The sequence below is a fragment of the Helianthus annuus genome, chromosome 14 (genome assembly GCF_002127325.2).
Source record: "Helianthus annuus cultivar XRQ/B chromosome 14, HanXRQr2.0-SUNRISE, whole genome shotgun sequence".
NCBI lineage: Eukaryota > Viridiplantae > Streptophyta > Magnoliopsida > Asterales > Asteraceae > Helianthus > Helianthus annuus.
The window spans coordinates 38,237,795-38,254,691 of NC_035446.2; the positions used below are offsets into that span (position 1 = coordinate 38,237,795).

Consider the following 16,897-nt stretch of genomic DNA (forward strand, 5'->3'; position numbering starts at 1 on the left):
ATCCTCGTCAAAAGTCGGAGCGGGTTCCACTTTTGAGTCGTCAGATTCGTCAAAAGATGGAGCGGGTTCCACGGTGGTTCGTGAGTTGTTCCACTCGGTCTAGACACTGGCTCCTGTGACATATTTTGCTGATACAGGTACATAAGAGCTAGTTCCTCATCTCTCGGCTCGACCGGCAGATGAAACGACTCCGAGAGCTTATCGTAATCGAAAAGGAATCTTTGTCCGGGATGGTACGAACACCCTCTTCAGCGGGCTTGCGTAACCTACAAAGAAACCCTCATTAGATTTAGCGCCAAATTTACCGTTTTCATCAATAAAAGTGCAAGGAGACCCGAATGGCTCCAAAAACTCAAGATTCGGCTTATAACGGTGCAGCAGCTCAAAGCAAGTCTTTTTATACTTCTTGACAGTGAGAACTCTATTCAATGTGTAACAGGCTGCTGATATTGCTTCACTCCAAAAGAAGATTGGTAGCTTGGAATCCGCTAACATTGTACGGGCTGTCTCGATCAGGGTTCGATTCTTTCGTTCAGCTACGCCGTTTTGCTGTGGTGTGTATGGTGCACTGAATTCATGAAGAATTCCCTTCTCGTTGCAGTACTCGTACATCTTGTTGTTTTTGAATTCCGTTCCGTTGTCACTCCGAATCCTTCGGATTGGCAGTTTATACACCGCTTCCATCTTCTTGAAAAGCACCATCAATGACTCAAAAGTTTGATCTTTTCGTTCCAAACACACTACCCAAGAAAATCTCGTAAAGTCATCAGTCACCACCAAGCAATATAAGTCTCCGCTGATGCTCTTTACGTTGACAGGCCCGAAGAGATCCATGTGCAATCTCTCAAGAGGTAACCTGATTGTGTTCAGGATCTTCAATGGGTGTGACTTCCGAGTCTGCTTTCCCTTTTTACACGCTATACAATCATCATTCAAGTGAAAATTTTTCAGATTTACACCATCAACCAAATCATTATGTACTAAAAAGTTCATTTTGCGAACATGAATGTGGCCTATCTTTTCGATGCCACATTATCGAATCTTTTTCTGTCGCTTTAGTCTTTGACACAAAACACTGTTTCTGATGAGATGTTGGCGTTGCGACACTCATATCAAGTATATCAAGATCATTTTCCCGCGGAGCGCGCAACAGCACCATCTCATCAGGGATTTTAAACCCTGGTTTCAACACAACACATTCAGTTTTAGTAAAGTGTACACTAAACGCTTTATCACAAATTTGTGAAATACTTAGTAAATTGTTTGTTAACTCTACTATCTAGTTCACTTTGTCAAACGAAATCACGCCATTTGACAGCGTTCCTTGACCAACGATCCTTCCACCTTGATTCCCGGCAAATCCAACACAATTTCCGTTTATGGATTTGACATCATAGAGTAGAGCAAGTGTCCCAGTCATATGCCTTGAAGCGCCGCTATCCATAATCCACTTTGATAGTACAGACTTGGGCAGCCCCTGCAAACATTAAATCAAATTTATTCAAACACTGAAGCCCAGGATTTCTTCACTTCCGACACACTTCCGAACACAACATCACACTTCTCATTTGTTTTCGGAAAATCAAATGTGACATATGGAACCTCTTCTTTCAGTATCGTTTTAACTTTGTTAATTATCGGTGGAAATTCATCAAGAAACTTATCAACTTCATTTTCAAACTCAACAATGTCATCTTTAAAAATGTTTGAATCAATTTTCAAAGCATTCTCCCTCTTTTTGAACTCAACCGACGGTTTTGACTTCGCGACCCAAGATTGATTTTCAAAAATTTTTGTCTTAGGGTATAGTTTTGAAGTCTTTCGAGTCTTAGAGGATTCGCCAATCTCGAAAGTCGATTTCGGCTTGTCCTCCGACTTCAAAGATTCACCTCCTTTCAAAATTCGGATCGGAGAAACCATCGGCTTTTTACCTTTTGTGTCAGTTGGAGATTTAGGTCGAGTTTTTTGAATGTTTGACTTTTGAACAGTTGGTTTAGAAACAGTTTGTTTTTGAACACTTGGTTTTTGAACAGTTTGTTTTTGAACCGGTTTTACAACAACAGGTTTCTCAATCACTTTCTGACACTGTTTCGCCATGTGGCCGATCTCATTGCAGCGGTAACACACCCTTTTGTCATATTCGACAAAAGTAGATTTGACTGACTCTTCTTTCAACTTCTTTGCTGCATTGAAATCGTCCACAACTTTTTGACTGAAAATATAATCTTTCTCATCGTCAACACTTGGACCAGCGACAAAAATTTCATTCATCTTCTCTGTGACAACTCGACCTTTCGACTTTAAATGCACGTTGACCTTGACCATTGACTTTGACTGTTTAGTAGTTGACTTGTTTGAATTGCAACCATACATGTTATGTTATAATGAAATGTGACACGATTGTGCAATTATATGATTTATTGTTGTTGTGTATATAGCATGGATCGATATAAAACCCTTAGACTCATTTGCCATCAAACCAGCTCGACGAATCAGAGTTTTGATTCGCCAACAAGGACTCGACGAAACACAAGTGTGTTTCGCCAAACCTAACCTTGACGAAATAGATTAGATTCGCTGGCCCATCTGATTCGCCAAGCCCAACATAGGCCCAACCCTTGTACGTGATTTATATTAATTTAGGAGGTGCACATAAATCGGTTACAAAAAGAAAACTCAAACAAGAAACCCTACTCCTCCTCCTATTGGCGACGGCAGGCCCCACTCCCTCCACCTCTCTCAAGAATTTCATCAGTTTCCTTGTGTTCGGTTAGTAATGTCTCGATTGTTTATTATGTCTAGTGCAACAATGTGAATGATGATTACTTTGTGATGACACCCATTTGATTTATATTTGCATGTGTAATTGTTAGTAACATGAGATCCCCCATGTGAGTGTTGTCAGGATATGTTAGTCAAGATTCTCTTGTAAATTGTTTGTATATATATGCCGCCGATTTGTATGATAATGTTTGTTATGGATTTGATAATTCACATGGGTGGATATTTTGGTCCAATAAAATCTTGAGATGATATGTATAAGTCAAACGACGGCTAGTATATATGTATTTGGGGTGCACACATTCCATGAAAAGTAAATCACTAGCATGAGCCATGTGATTGTATGGGGTAATGCACATGAAATGGCGGCTAGTAATGTACCTAGGCTTCAAGATCATTTGTCAGTAGGTTGCAAAAGGGGTCATGTGGCTTTGGGCGGCCAAGGGCTCCTATTGGTGGGATAGGGCGGCTAAAAAGGGGTTATTGGCCACTTTATTGGCCCAATAAGGCTAGAGAACCGAATTGGGTGGGTGTCGGCTAGTCCCTCACGTCTCTAAGTCATTTGACTTATATAATTTTCGGTCCTATAGCATTTGGCGGTGGTTACTCATGTCGGCCACTTGAGTCTTGTAACATGATTAATTAGTAAAACAGTTTTGGCTTTGACGAAACAACAGTGTGTTTCGCCAAAGGGGATCTTGACGAAACAGAAAGTGTCTCGCCAAGGATGCTTGACGAAATAGAAAATGTGATTCGCCAAGGATGTTAACGAAATAGAAATTTGATTAGTCAAAGGGTAGTTTGTTTCGTCAACCTGTGTTTCGCTAAAAAAATCCTTGTTTCGCCAACTTAGTTATTTTTACACAGTAACATGATTTAACCCTGTTAAACGTTAACGGGAATATTTAACTGCTGTTAAGTGTTGTACATAACTTATGTGATAACCACTACATGCTGGTACTTGTATGATTATCTATACGTGCTCAACTTCGATATAAACTGATTGTGTATACGTGCATACTCTAGGACGTGACTGATTTATTTGAGCACATACTTAGCATACCGAGCAAACCCAAGGTGAGTTCACACAGCCAAGGCATGGGTTCCCGGGTGGGGAATGGGATTTGATGGATTGTTGTGTACACTCAGATTGTAGAACTTAACGGAGACGAACCTACTAGACTAGTAACACTTATTGAACTGATCTTCGCACACCTGCCACGGGTTGGCCGCGATACTATGACATCTTCGCACACCTGCCTTTGGAAGGCCGCGAACTAAACTTACTAACCTTCGCACACCTGCCTGGGAGGCCGCGATACAAATAAACCTAGTCTAGAATACTTGGGAAGAACATCCCCTAATATCTTCGCACACCTGCCTGGGAGGCCGCGATGGAAATATGAAACATGATATAAACGAACGAACTTACTATTACTCATACCATATTATTACTGAACTGTTAACTGTGAACTCGCTCAACTAGTTGTTGACTTTCTGCTGCATGCCTTGCAGGACCTTAGGTACTTATGGAGCTTGCACTGGAGCAGCGGGTCGTTGTGGGCAAGGATCGTGGTTTCTACGTTGGACTGTTATGACATTTAAAACTATTAACTAATGTTGGATTAATTACTATGCTTCCGCTATACCTTGAAACTATGGTTATGTTTTGAACACCTATCGTATTGGATGTTTGGTTTACATTTATTTTACTTGATACTAATTACATGTTCAATATGATTGGTGGCTTGATCCTGGTCAGTCACGCTCCCAAGCGGTGGTACTCCGCGTGTGGGATTTTGGGGGTGTGACAGATTGGTATCAGAGCCATTGGTTATAGAGAACTTGGTTTTAATATGGAAAAACATTTTTATTAAAACCAGACTATAACCAGAACAGTGCTCTCAACGATCCACAACGACGCTTCGCTCCACGTGCAAGACTCGACATCTTAGGTAATAAGGTTTATGTTTATTACCTGCTTGCTAGAACTGCTTAGAACTTCGCTCGTAGTATGCTTACATTACTTTGCTCACTACTTGTTACTGCTTGAGAACACCTATATGCCTACACTTTTCTGTCATCGCACTACTCGCGAACCATTTATACTTATGCTACCTTTACTACTCGATCATGTCTGGACTTGTTGACATGACTCAAGCCCAGTTGACGGCTCTCATTAACGAACAAGTTGCTGCGGCGCTTGCAGCCGCACAAGCAGGAGGTATAACCTGCTATTCCAAACCTATTCTAGGATGTTAGATCCTACTCTCGTGACCCAACTCTCGCGCTTAACCTTGACCTACCTTTCTCGCGCAACGGGTCAGAACGCATAGCAACCTGTCTGCACATTCAAGAACTTCATGGACAGTCGTCCAAGCACATTCAGTGGCACGGAAGGAGCAGTGAGACTACTCCATCGGTTTGAGAAGCTCGAGTCAGTGTTCGAGATGTGTGAATGCCCTGAGGCTCGCAGGGTCAAGTACGCCACTGGTACCTTGGAAGGAATCGCGCTAACATGGTGGAACGCGCAAGTACAGATACTAGGGCTGGCAGCTGCTAACGCCACTCCTTGGGACGAATTCATAGAACGCATTAAAAAGGGAATACTGCACGCGTTATGACATCCACCAGTTGGAAGTGGAGCTTTACCATTTGAAAATGACGGGGTCAGAAATTGAAGCTTATACGAAACGGTCGAACGAATTGGCCATCTTGTGTCCAACCATGGTGGACCCTCCAAGCAAACGTATCGAATTGTACCTCAAGGGTCTAGCCTCAGAGATTCAGAGCCATGCTACATCGGCTAACCTCGACAATATCCAAGACATTCAGCGTCTTGCTCATCACCTCATGGATCAGGCAGTGGAACAGAACAGACGGCCTAGTTGTATCAGCGCTATTACTACCGCTATCACTTCTGCTACTCCCGCTACTCCCAGTGACACAAGCGGAAATGGGATGGGTATTCCAGCAAGGGTTCAGCTACCGTTCGGTCTCAAGCACAGCGGCAGCGCATGAATAGTGATCACCAGAGCCGAGTCAGCCAACTTCTGGTGGTCAGGGGCAGGGTGGATATCGGGGAATTCACCCAATGTGTAACTAATGCAACAGACACCACGGCTGTTAGTGCAACGAGGGACGTTGCCAGAGGTGTCTCAAGATGGGCCATGAAGCTAAGGATTCAGGAGCCCACGGCCTGCAAATCGGAATCGCCAGCAGCAACAGCAAGCAGAAATCCTATGAAAAGAAAAGATTGTTCGTATTCCTCGTTCTGGTCAAGAACCTCTCGAAGTTCAAGGCGACAAGAGTGGTGCTGTGGTTGGCATCACCTCTTTCTTGAAGGCTCAGAAATGTCTGCGGAAGGGCCACACCGCAATTTTGGCTCTCGTTACTGACGCATCAGCGAAAGAAAAGAAGTTGGAAGACCATCCAGTTGTACGCGACTTTCCTCAGGTGTTTCCTAAAGATTTACTTGGTCTACCGCCTCATCGTCAGGTCGAATTTCAAATCGAGCTCACTCCAGGAGCAGCACCCATAGCTCGAGGACCGTATCCCTTAGCTCCATCAGAATCGGAAGAACTATCGACGCAGCTACAAGAAACCTTGGGTAAGGGATTTACCCGACCTATCTCTTCCCCTTGGGGAGCTACAAGGACTATTGGATACCAATTATCGGTGAAAAAGAAGGATGGCACCCTCAGGATGTGGAATTGATTATCGTGAACTGAACAAGGTCACAGTGAAGAACCGTTATCCTCTTCCACGCGTTGACGACTTATTCGACCAGTGCAAGGGTCGTGCTATTACTCCAAGATAGACTTAAGGTCAGGTTATCATCAGCTGAGAATCCGGGATGAGGACGTCTCCAAAACCGCATTCAGAACTCGTTACGGTCACTACGAGTTTCTTGTCATGCCATTCGGATTAACGAACGCGCCTGCTGTATTCATGGATCTTATGAACAGGGTGTGTAAAACCTATCTTGACAAGTTCGTCATTGTTTTCATCGACGACATTTTGATTTACTCCAAGAGTCAGGAGGAGCACGAGCAGCACTTACGTCTTATTTTGGAACTCCTTCGAAAGGAGCAATTGTACGCCAAGTTTTCTAAATGCGACTTCTGGCTTCGTGAAGTCCACTTCTTAGGCCATGTGGTGAACAGGGATGGGATTCATGTTGATCCATCCAAGGTGGATTCGATCAAGAACTGGCCTGCACCGCGTACACCAACAGAAATACGCCAATTCTTGGGTTTGGCGGGTTACTACAGACGATTTATAAAAGACTTCTCCAAAATCGCACAGCCGCTTACGCTACTGACACAGAAAGGTGTCACCTATCGCTGGGGAGAGCCCTAGGAGACTGCTTTTCAGTACCTAAAGGATAGGCTTTGCAGCGCGCCTATTCTCTCATTGCCTGAGGGCACAGATGACTTCGTGGTTTATTGTGACGCATCGATATAGGGGCTTGGGTGTGTATTGATGCAACGGGATAAGGTTATTGCTTACGCTTCACGTCAACTCAAGGTTCACGAACAGAATTACACGACGCACGATTTAGAGCTGGGAGCTGTTGTTTTCGCGCTTAAGATATGGCGACACTACCTGTACGGTACCAGGTGCACGATTTACACCGATCACAGGAGTCTCGAGCATATCCTTAAGCAAAAGGACTTGAACATGCGTCAACGAAGATGGGTCGAACTACTGAACAATTACGAATGCGCTATCAAGTACCATCCAGGCAAGGCAAATGTTGTGGCTGACGCCCTCAGTTGGAAAGACACTCTACCTAGACGCGTACGAGCCTTACAGCTCACTATTCAGTCCAGTCTTCCTGCACAGATACGAACTGCTCAGATAGAAGCTCTAAAGCCCGAAAACGTCAAGGCTGAAGCCTTACGCGGCTCAAGGCAACGAATGGAACTAAAGGAAGACGGCGCCTACTATGTAACGGGGCGTATTTGGGTCCCACTTTTTGGCGGATTACGCGAGCTAGTAATGGATGAAGCTCACAAGTCCCGCTACTCGGTACATCCAGGGTCGGATAAAATGTACCACGACATCAGAACTACATACAGGTGGCCTAGTATGAAGGCCCACATCGCTACTTACGTCGGCAAGTGTTTGACATGTGCAAAGGTCAAAGTGGAATATCAGAAACCAGCGGGTCCACTTCAGCAGCCTAAGATACCTCAATGGAAATGGGAAGAAATTTCCATGGATTTCGTTACAGGCCTACCTAGATCTCAGCGTGGAAACGATACAATATGGGTCATGGTTGATCGACTCACCAAGTCTGCACACTTCCTGCCGATTAAGGAAACGGACAAGTTCTCCACTCTCGCAGACGTCTATCTTAAAGAAGTTGTTTCGAGGCACGGAGTGCCCACCTCTATTATTTCGGATCGCGATGCACGATTCACGTCAGAGCTATGGCAAGCAATGCACAAATCATTCGGCTCACGATTAGACATGAGCACAACATATCATCCTCAGACGGATGGGCAGTCTGAGCGAACGATTCAAACTCTTGAAGACATGCTTCGGGCATGTGTTATCGATTTCGGCAACGGCTGGGAAAAACATCTCCCTTTGGTGGAGTTCTCATACAATAACAGTTATCACACCAGCATACAAGCCGCTCCATTCGAGGCAATGTACGGACGTAAATGCCGGTCACCTCTCTGTTGGGCAGAGGTGGGGGATAGTCAGATTACAGGTCCAGAGATTGTAGTGGACGCTACGGAAAAGATTGCACAAATACGACAACGCATGGCGGCAGTGCGCGACCGTCAGAAAGCCTACGCGGACAAGCGTAGAAAGCCATTGGAATTTCAGGTCGGGGACCGGGTTTTACTTAAAGTTTCACCCTGGAAGGGTGTGGTTCGTTTTGGCAAACGGGGCAAACTAAACCCGCGGTACGTTGGACCGTTCGAAATCATAGAAAAGATTGGCAAAGTAGCCTACAAGTTGAACCTACCAGCTGAACTCGGTGCAGTTCACAATGTCTTTCACGTGTCGAATCTGAAGAAGTGCCTGTCAGATGAGACCCTCATAGTTCCTTTTAAGGAACTCACTATTGACGAGCGGTTGCAGTTCGTCGAGGAACCTGTTGAAATTATGGACCGGGATGTGAAGGTCCTCAAACACAAGAGAATCCCTCTTGTTCGAGTTCGTTGGAACTCCCGTCGTGGCCCAGAGTACACCTGGGAACGCGAAGACCAGATGACAGAAAAGTATCCCCAGTTATTCGGAACCAATACAACTACTGCTGAGGCTGAAGCTACTACCACGGAATTTCGGGACGAAATTCCAGATCAACGGGGGGAGGATGTGACACCCCAGGAAAACCAGTGAACGATGCAACCTATCTAGCTTCCTCAGTAAGTACGTACCAAATTTCGGGACGAAATTTCTTTTAAGTTGGGGATAATGTGACAACTCGACCTTTCGACTTTAAATGCACGTTGACCTTGACCATTGACTTTGACTGTTTAGTAGTTGACTTGTTTGAATTGCAACCATACATGTTATGTTATAATGAAATGTGACACGATTGTGCAATTATATGATTTATTGTTGTTGTGTATATAGCATGGATCGATATAAAACCCTTAGACTCATTTGCCATCAAACCAGCTCGACGAATCAGAGTTTTGATTCGCCAACAAGGACTCGACGAAACACAAGTGTGTTTCGCCAAACCTAACCTTGACGAAATAGATTAGATTCGCTGGCCCATCTGATTCGCCAAGCCCAACATAGGCCCAACCCTTGTACGTGATTTATATTAATTTAGGAGGTGCACATAAATCGGTTACAAAAAGAAAACTCAAACAAGAAACCCTACTCCTCCTCCTATTGGCGACGGCAGGCCCCACTCCCTCCACCTCTCTCAAGAATTTCATCAGTTTCCTTGTGTTCGGTTAGTAATGTCTCGATTGTTTATTATGTCTAGTGCAACAATGTGAATGATGATTACTTTGTGATGACACCCATTTGATTTATATTTGCATGTGTAATTGTTAGTAACATGAGATCCCCCATGTGAGTGTTGTCAGGATATGTTAGTCAAGATTCTCTTGTAAATTGTTTGTATATATATGCCGCCGATTTGTATGATAATGTTTGTTATGGATTTGATAATTCACATGGGTGGATATTTTGGTCCAATAAAATCTTGAGATGATATGTATAAGTCAAACGACGGCTAGTATATATGTATTTGGGGTGCACACATTCCATGAAAAGTAAATCACTAGCATGAGCCATGTGATTGTATGGGGTAATGCACATGAAATGGCGGCTAGTAATGTACCTAGGCTTCAAGATCATTTGTCAGTAGGTTGCAAAAGGGGTCATGTGGCTTTGGGCGGCCAAGGGCTCCTATTGGTGGGATAGGGCGGCTAAAAAGGGGTTATTGGCCACTTTATTGGCCCAATAAGGCTAGAGAACCGAATTGGGTGGGTGTCGGCTAGTCCCTCACGTCTCTAAGTCATTTGACTTATATAATTTTCGGTCCTATAGCATTTGGCGGTGGTTACTCATGTCGGCCACTTGAGTCTTGTAACATGATTAATTAGTAAAACAGTTTTGGCTTTGACGAAACAACAGTGTGTTTCGCCAAAGGGGATCTTGACGAAACAGAAAGTGTCTCGCCAAGGATGCTTGACGAAATAGAAAATGTGATTCGCCAAGGATGTTAACGAAATAGAAATTTGATTAGTCAAAGGGTAGTTTGTTTCGTCAACCTGTGTTTCGCTAAAAAAATCCTTGTTTCGCCAACTTAGTTATTTTTACACAGTAACATGATTTAACCCTGTTAAACGTTAACGGGAATATTTAACTGCTGTTAAGTGTTGTACATAACTTATGTGATAACCACTACATGCTGGTACTTGTATGATTATCTATACGTGCTCAACTTGGATATAAACTGATTGTGTATACGTGCATACTCTAGGACGTGACTGATTTATTTGAGCACATACTTAGCATACCGAGCAAACCCAAGGTGAGTTCACACAGCCAAGGCATGGGTTCCCGGGTGGGGAATGGGATTTGATGGATTGTTGTGTACACTCAGATTGTAGAACTTAACGGAGACGAACCTACTAGACTAGTAACACTTATTGAACTGATCTTCGCACACCTGCCACGGGTTGGCCGCGATACTATGACATCTTCGCACACCTGCCTTTGGAAGGCCGCGAACTAAACTTACTAACCTTCGCACACCTGCCTGGGAGGCCGCGATACAAATAAACCTAGTCTAGAATACTTGGGAAGAACATCCCCTAATATCTTCGCACACCTGCCTGGGAGGCCGCGATGGAAATATGAAACATGATATAAACGAACGAACTTACTATTACTCATACCATATTATTACTGAACTGTTAACTGTGAACTCGCTCAACTAGTTGTTGACTTTCTGCTGCATGCCTTGCAGGACCTTAGGTACTTATGGAGCTTGCACTGGAGCAGCGGGTCGTTGTGGGCAAGGATCGTGGTTTCTACGTTGGACTGTTATGACATTTAAAACTATTAACTAATGTTGGATTAATTACTATGCTTCCGCTATACCTTGAAACTATGGTTATGTTTTGAACACCTATCGTATTGGATGTTTGGTTTACATTTATTTTACTTGATACTAATTACATGTTCAATATGATTGGTGGCTTGATCCTGGTCAGTCACGCTCCCAAGCGGTGGTACTCCGCGTGTGGGATTTTGGGGGTGTGACAGATTGGTATCAGAGCCATTGGTTATAGAGAACTTGGTTTTAATATGGAAAAACATTTTTATTAAAACCAGACTATAACCAGAACAGTGCTCTCAACGATCCACAACGACGCTTCGCTCCACGTGCAAGACTCGACATCTTAGGTAATAAGGTTTATGTTTATTACCTGCTTGCTAGAACTGCTTAGAACTTCGCTCGTAGTATGCTTACATTACTTTGCTCACTACTTGTTACTGCTTGAGAACACCTATATGCCTACACTTTTCTGTCATCGCACTACTCGCGAACCATTTATACTTATGCTACCTTTACTACTCGATCATGTCTGGACTTGTTGACATGACTCAAGCCCAGTTGACGGCTCTCATTAACGAACAAGTTGCTGCGGCGCTTGCAGCCGCACAAGCAGGAGGTATAACCTGCTATTCCAAACCTATTCTAGGATGTTAGATCCTACTCTCGTGACCCAACTCTCGCGCTTAACCTTGACCTACCTTTCTCGCGCAACGGGTCAGAACGCATAGCAACCTGTCTGCACATTCAAGAACTTCATGGACAGTCGTCCAAGCACATTCAGTGGCACGGAAGGAGCAGTGAGACTACTCCATCGGTTTGAGAAGCTCGAGTCAGTGTTCGAGATGTGTGAATGCCCTGAGGCTCGCAGGGTCAAGTACGCCACTGGTACCTTGGAAGGAATCGCGCTAACATGGTGGAACGCGCAAGTACAGATACTAGGGCTGGCAGCTGCTAACGCCACTCCTTGGGACGAATTCATAGAACGCATTAAAAAGGGAATACTGCACGCGTTATGACATCCACCAGTTGGAAGTGGAGCTTTACCATTTGAAAATGACGGGGTCAGAAATTGAAGCTTATACGAAACGGTCGAACGAATTGGCCATCTTGTGTCCAACCATGGTGGACCCTCCAAGCAAACGTATCGAATTGTACCTCAAGGGTCTAGCCTCAGAGATTCAGAGCCATGCTACATCGGCTAACCTCGACAATATCCAAGACATTCAGCGTCTTGCTCATCACCTCATGGATCAGGCAGTGGAACAGAACAGACGGCCTAGTTGTATCAGCGCTATTACTACCGCTATCACTTCTGCTACTCCCGCTACTCCCAGTGACACAAGCGGAAATGGGATGGGTATTCCAGCAAGGGTTCAGCTACCGTTCGGTCTCAAGCACAGCGGCAGCGCATGAATAGTGATCACCAGAGCCGAGTCAGCCAACTTCTGGTGGTCAGGGGCAGGGTGGATATCGGGGAATTCACCCAATGTGTAACTAATGCAACAGACACCACGGCTGTTAGTGCAACGAGGGACGTTGCCAGAGGTGTCTCAAGATGGGCCATGAAGCTAAGGATTCAGGAGCCCACGGCCTGCAAATCGGAATCGCCAGCAGCAACAGCAAGCAGAAATCCTATGAAAAGAAAAGATTGTTCGTATTCCTCGTTCTGGTCAAGAACCTCTCGAAGTTCAAGGCGACAAGAGTGGTGCTGTGGTTGGCATCACCTCTTTCTTGAAGGCTCAGAAATGTCTGCGGAAGGGCCACACCGCAATTTTGGCTCTCGTTACTGACGCATCAGCGAAAGAAAAGAAGTTGGAAGACCATCCAGTTGTACGCGACTTTCCTCAGGTGTTTCCTAAAGATTTACTTGGTCTACCGCCTCATCGTCAGGTCGAATTTCAAATCGAGCTCACTCCAGGAGCAGCACCCATAGCTCGAGCACCGTATCCCTTAGCTCCATCAGAATCGGAAGAACTATCGACGCAACTACAAGAAACCTTGGGTAAGGGATTTGCCCGACCTATCTCTTCGCCTTGGGGAGCTACAAGGACTATTGGATACCAATTATCGGTGAAAAAGAAGGATGGCACCCTCAGGATGTGGAATTGATTACCGTGAACTGAACAAGGTCACAGTGAAGAACCGTTATCCTCTTCCACGCGTTGACGACTTATTCGACCAGTGCAAGGGTCGTGCTATTACTCCAAGATAGACTTAAGGTCAGGTTATCATCAGCTGAGAATCCGGGATGAGGACGTCTCCAAAACCGCATTCAGAACTCGTTACGGTCACTACGAGTTTCTTGTCATGCCATTCGGATTAACGAACGCGCCTGCTGTATTCATGGATCTTATGAACAGGGTGTGTAAACCCTATCTTGACAAGTTCGTCATTGTTTTCATCGACGACATTTTGATTTACTCCAAGAGTCAGGAGGAGCACGAGCAGCACTTACGTCTTATTTTGGAACTCCTTCGAAAGGAGCAATTGTACGCCAAGTTTTCTAAATGCGACTTCTGGCTTCGTGAAGTCCACTTCTTAGGCCATGTGGTGAACAGGGATGGGATTCATGTTGATCCATCCAAGGTGGATTCGATCAAGAACTGGCCTGCACCGCGTACACCAACAGAAATACGCCAATTCTTGGGTTTGGCGGGTTACTACAGACGATTTATAAAAGACTTCTCCAAAATCGCACAGCCGCTTACGCTACTGACACAGAAAGGTGTCACCTATCGCTGGGGAGAGCCCCAGGAGACTGCTTTTCAGTACCTAAAGGATAGGCTTTGCAGCGCGCCTATTCTCTCATTGCCTGAGGGCACAGATGACTTCGTGCTTTATTGTGACGCATCGATACAGGGGCTTGGGTGTGTATTGATGCAACGGGATAAGGTTATTGCTTACGCTTCACGTCAACTCAAGGTTCACGAACAGAATTACACGACGCACGATTTAGAGCTGGGAGCTGTTGTTTTCGCGCTTAAGATATGGCGACACTACCTGTACGGTACCAGGTGCACGATTTACACCGATCACAGGAGTCTCGAGCATATCCTTAAGCAAAAGGACTTGAACATGCGTCAACGAAGATGGGTCGAACTACTGAACAATTACGAATGCGCTATCAAGTACCATCCAGGCAAGGCCAATGTTGTGGCTGACGCCCTCAGTTGGAAAGACACTCTACCTAGACGCGTACGAGCCTTACAGCTCACTATTCAGTCCAGTCTTCCTGCACAGATACGAACTGCTCAGATAGAAGCTCTAAAGCCCGAAAACGTCAAGGCTGAAGCCTTACGCGGCTCAAGGCAACGAATGGAACTAAAGGAAGACGGCGCCTACTATGTAACGGGGCGTATTTGGGTCCCACTTTTTGGCGGATTACGCGAGCTAGTAATGGATGAAGCTCACAAGTCCCGCTACTCGGTACATCCAGGGTCGGATAAAATGTACCACGACATCAGAACTACATACAGGTGGCCTAGTATGAAGGCCCACATCGCTACTTACGTCGGCAAGTGTTTGACATGTGCAAAGGTCAAAGTGGAATATCAGAAACCAGCGGGTCCACTTCAGCAGCCTAAGATACCTCAATGGAAATGGGAAGAAATTTCCATGGATTTCGTTACAGGCCTACCTAGATCTCAGCGTGGAAACGATACAATATGGGTCATGGTTGATCGACTCACCAAGTCTGCACACTTCCTGCCGATTAAGGAAACGGACAAGTTCTCCACTCTCGCAGACGTCTATCTTAAAGAAGTTGTTTCGAGGCACGGAGTGCCCACCTCTATTATTTCGGATCGCGATGCACGATTCACGTCAGAGCTATGGCAAGCAATGCACAAATCATTCGGCTCACGATTAGACATGAGCACAACATATCATCCTCAGACGGATGGGCAGTCTGAGCGAACGATTCAAACTCTTGAAGACATGCTTCGGGCATGTGTTATCGATTTCGGCAACGGCTGGGAAAAACATCTCCCTTTGGTGGAGTTCTCATACAATAACAGTTATCACACCAGCATACAAGCCGCTCCATTCGAGGCAATGTACGGACGTAAATGCCGGTCACCTCTCTGTTGGGCAGAGGTGGGGGATAGTCAGATTACAGGTCCAGAGATTGTAGTGGACGCTACGGAAAAGATTGCACAAATACGACAACGCATGGCGGCAGTGCGCGACCGTCAGAAAGCCTACGCGGACAAGCGTAGAAAGCCATTGGAATTTCAGGTCGGGGACCGGGTTTTACTTAAAGTTTCACCCTGGAAGGGTGTGGTTCGTTTTGGCAAACGGGGCAAACTAAACCCGCGGTACGTTGGACCGTTCGAAATCATAGAAAAGATTGGCAAAGTAGCCTACAAGTTGAACCTACCAGCTGAACTCGGTGCAGTTCACAATGTCTTTCACGTGTCGAATCTGAAGAAGTGCCTGTCAGATGAGACCCTCATAGTTCCTTTTAAGGAACTCACTATTGACGAGCGGTTGCAGTTCGTCGAGGAACCTGTTGAAATTATGGACCGGGATGTGAAGGTCCTCAAACACAAGAGAATCCCTCTTGTTCGAGTTCGTTGGAACTCCCGTCGTGGCCCAGAGTACACCTGGGAACGCGAAGACCAGATGACAGAAAAGTATCCCCAGTTATTCGGAACCAATACAACTACTGCTGAGGCTGAAGCTACTACCACGGAATTTCGGGACGAAATTCCAGATCAACGGGGGGAGGATGTGATACCCCAGGAAAACCAGTGAACGATGCAACCTATCTAGCTTCCTCAGTAAGTACGTACCAAATTTCGGGACGAAATTTCTTTTAAGTTGGGGATAATGTGACAACTCGACCTTTCGACTTTAAATGCACGTGGACCTTGACCATTGACTTTGACTGTTTAGTAGTTGACTTGTTTGAATTGCAACCATACATGTTATGTTATAATGAAATGTGACACGATTGTGCAATTATATGATTTATTGTTGTTGTGTATATAGCATGGATCGATATAAAACCCTTAGACTCATTTGCCATCAAACCAGCTCGACGAATCAGAGTTTTGATTCGCCAACAAGGACTCGACGAAACACAAGTGTGTTTCGCCAAACCTAACCTTGACGAAATAGATTAGATTCGCTGGCCCATCTGATTCGCCAAGCCCAACATAGGCCCAACCCTTGTACGTGATTTATATTAATTTAGGAGGTGCACATAAATCGGTTACAAAAAGAAAACTCAAACAAGAAACCCTACTCCTCCTCCTATTGGCGACGGCAGGCCCCACTCCCTCCACCTCTCTCAAGAATTTCATCAGTTTCCTTGTGTTCGGTTAGTAATGTCTCGATTGTTTATTATGTCTAGTGCAACAATGTGAATGATGATTACTTTGTGATGACACCCATTTGATTTATATTTGCATGTGTAATTGTTAGTAACATGAGATCCCCCATGTGAGTGTTGTCAGGATATGTTAGTCAAGATTCTCTTGTAAATTGTTTGTATATATATGCCGCCGATTTGTATGATAATGTTTGTTATGGATTTGATAATTCACATGGGTGGATATTTTG

The 16,897-nt window shown here is 44.9% G+C and overlaps 1 protein-coding gene across 1 annotated transcript in view; it reads right to left on the reverse strand.

Moving 5' to 3' along the window:
- Window positions 1-1,279: 1,279 nt before the first annotated feature.
- LOC118486468 overlaps window positions 1,280-16,897 on the reverse strand; it is a 29,869-nt gene continuing 14,251 nt past the window's right edge. Inside the window, exons 7-8 of the mRNA XM_035982944.1 lie at window positions 1,531-1,761; window positions 1,280-1,477 (exon numbers count right to left, since the gene is read on the reverse strand). Coding sequence (XP_035838837.1) covers window positions 1,280-1,477; window positions 1,531-1,761 — 429 coding nt within the window. The remainder of the gene's footprint in view (window positions 1,478-1,530; window positions 1,762-16,897) is intronic.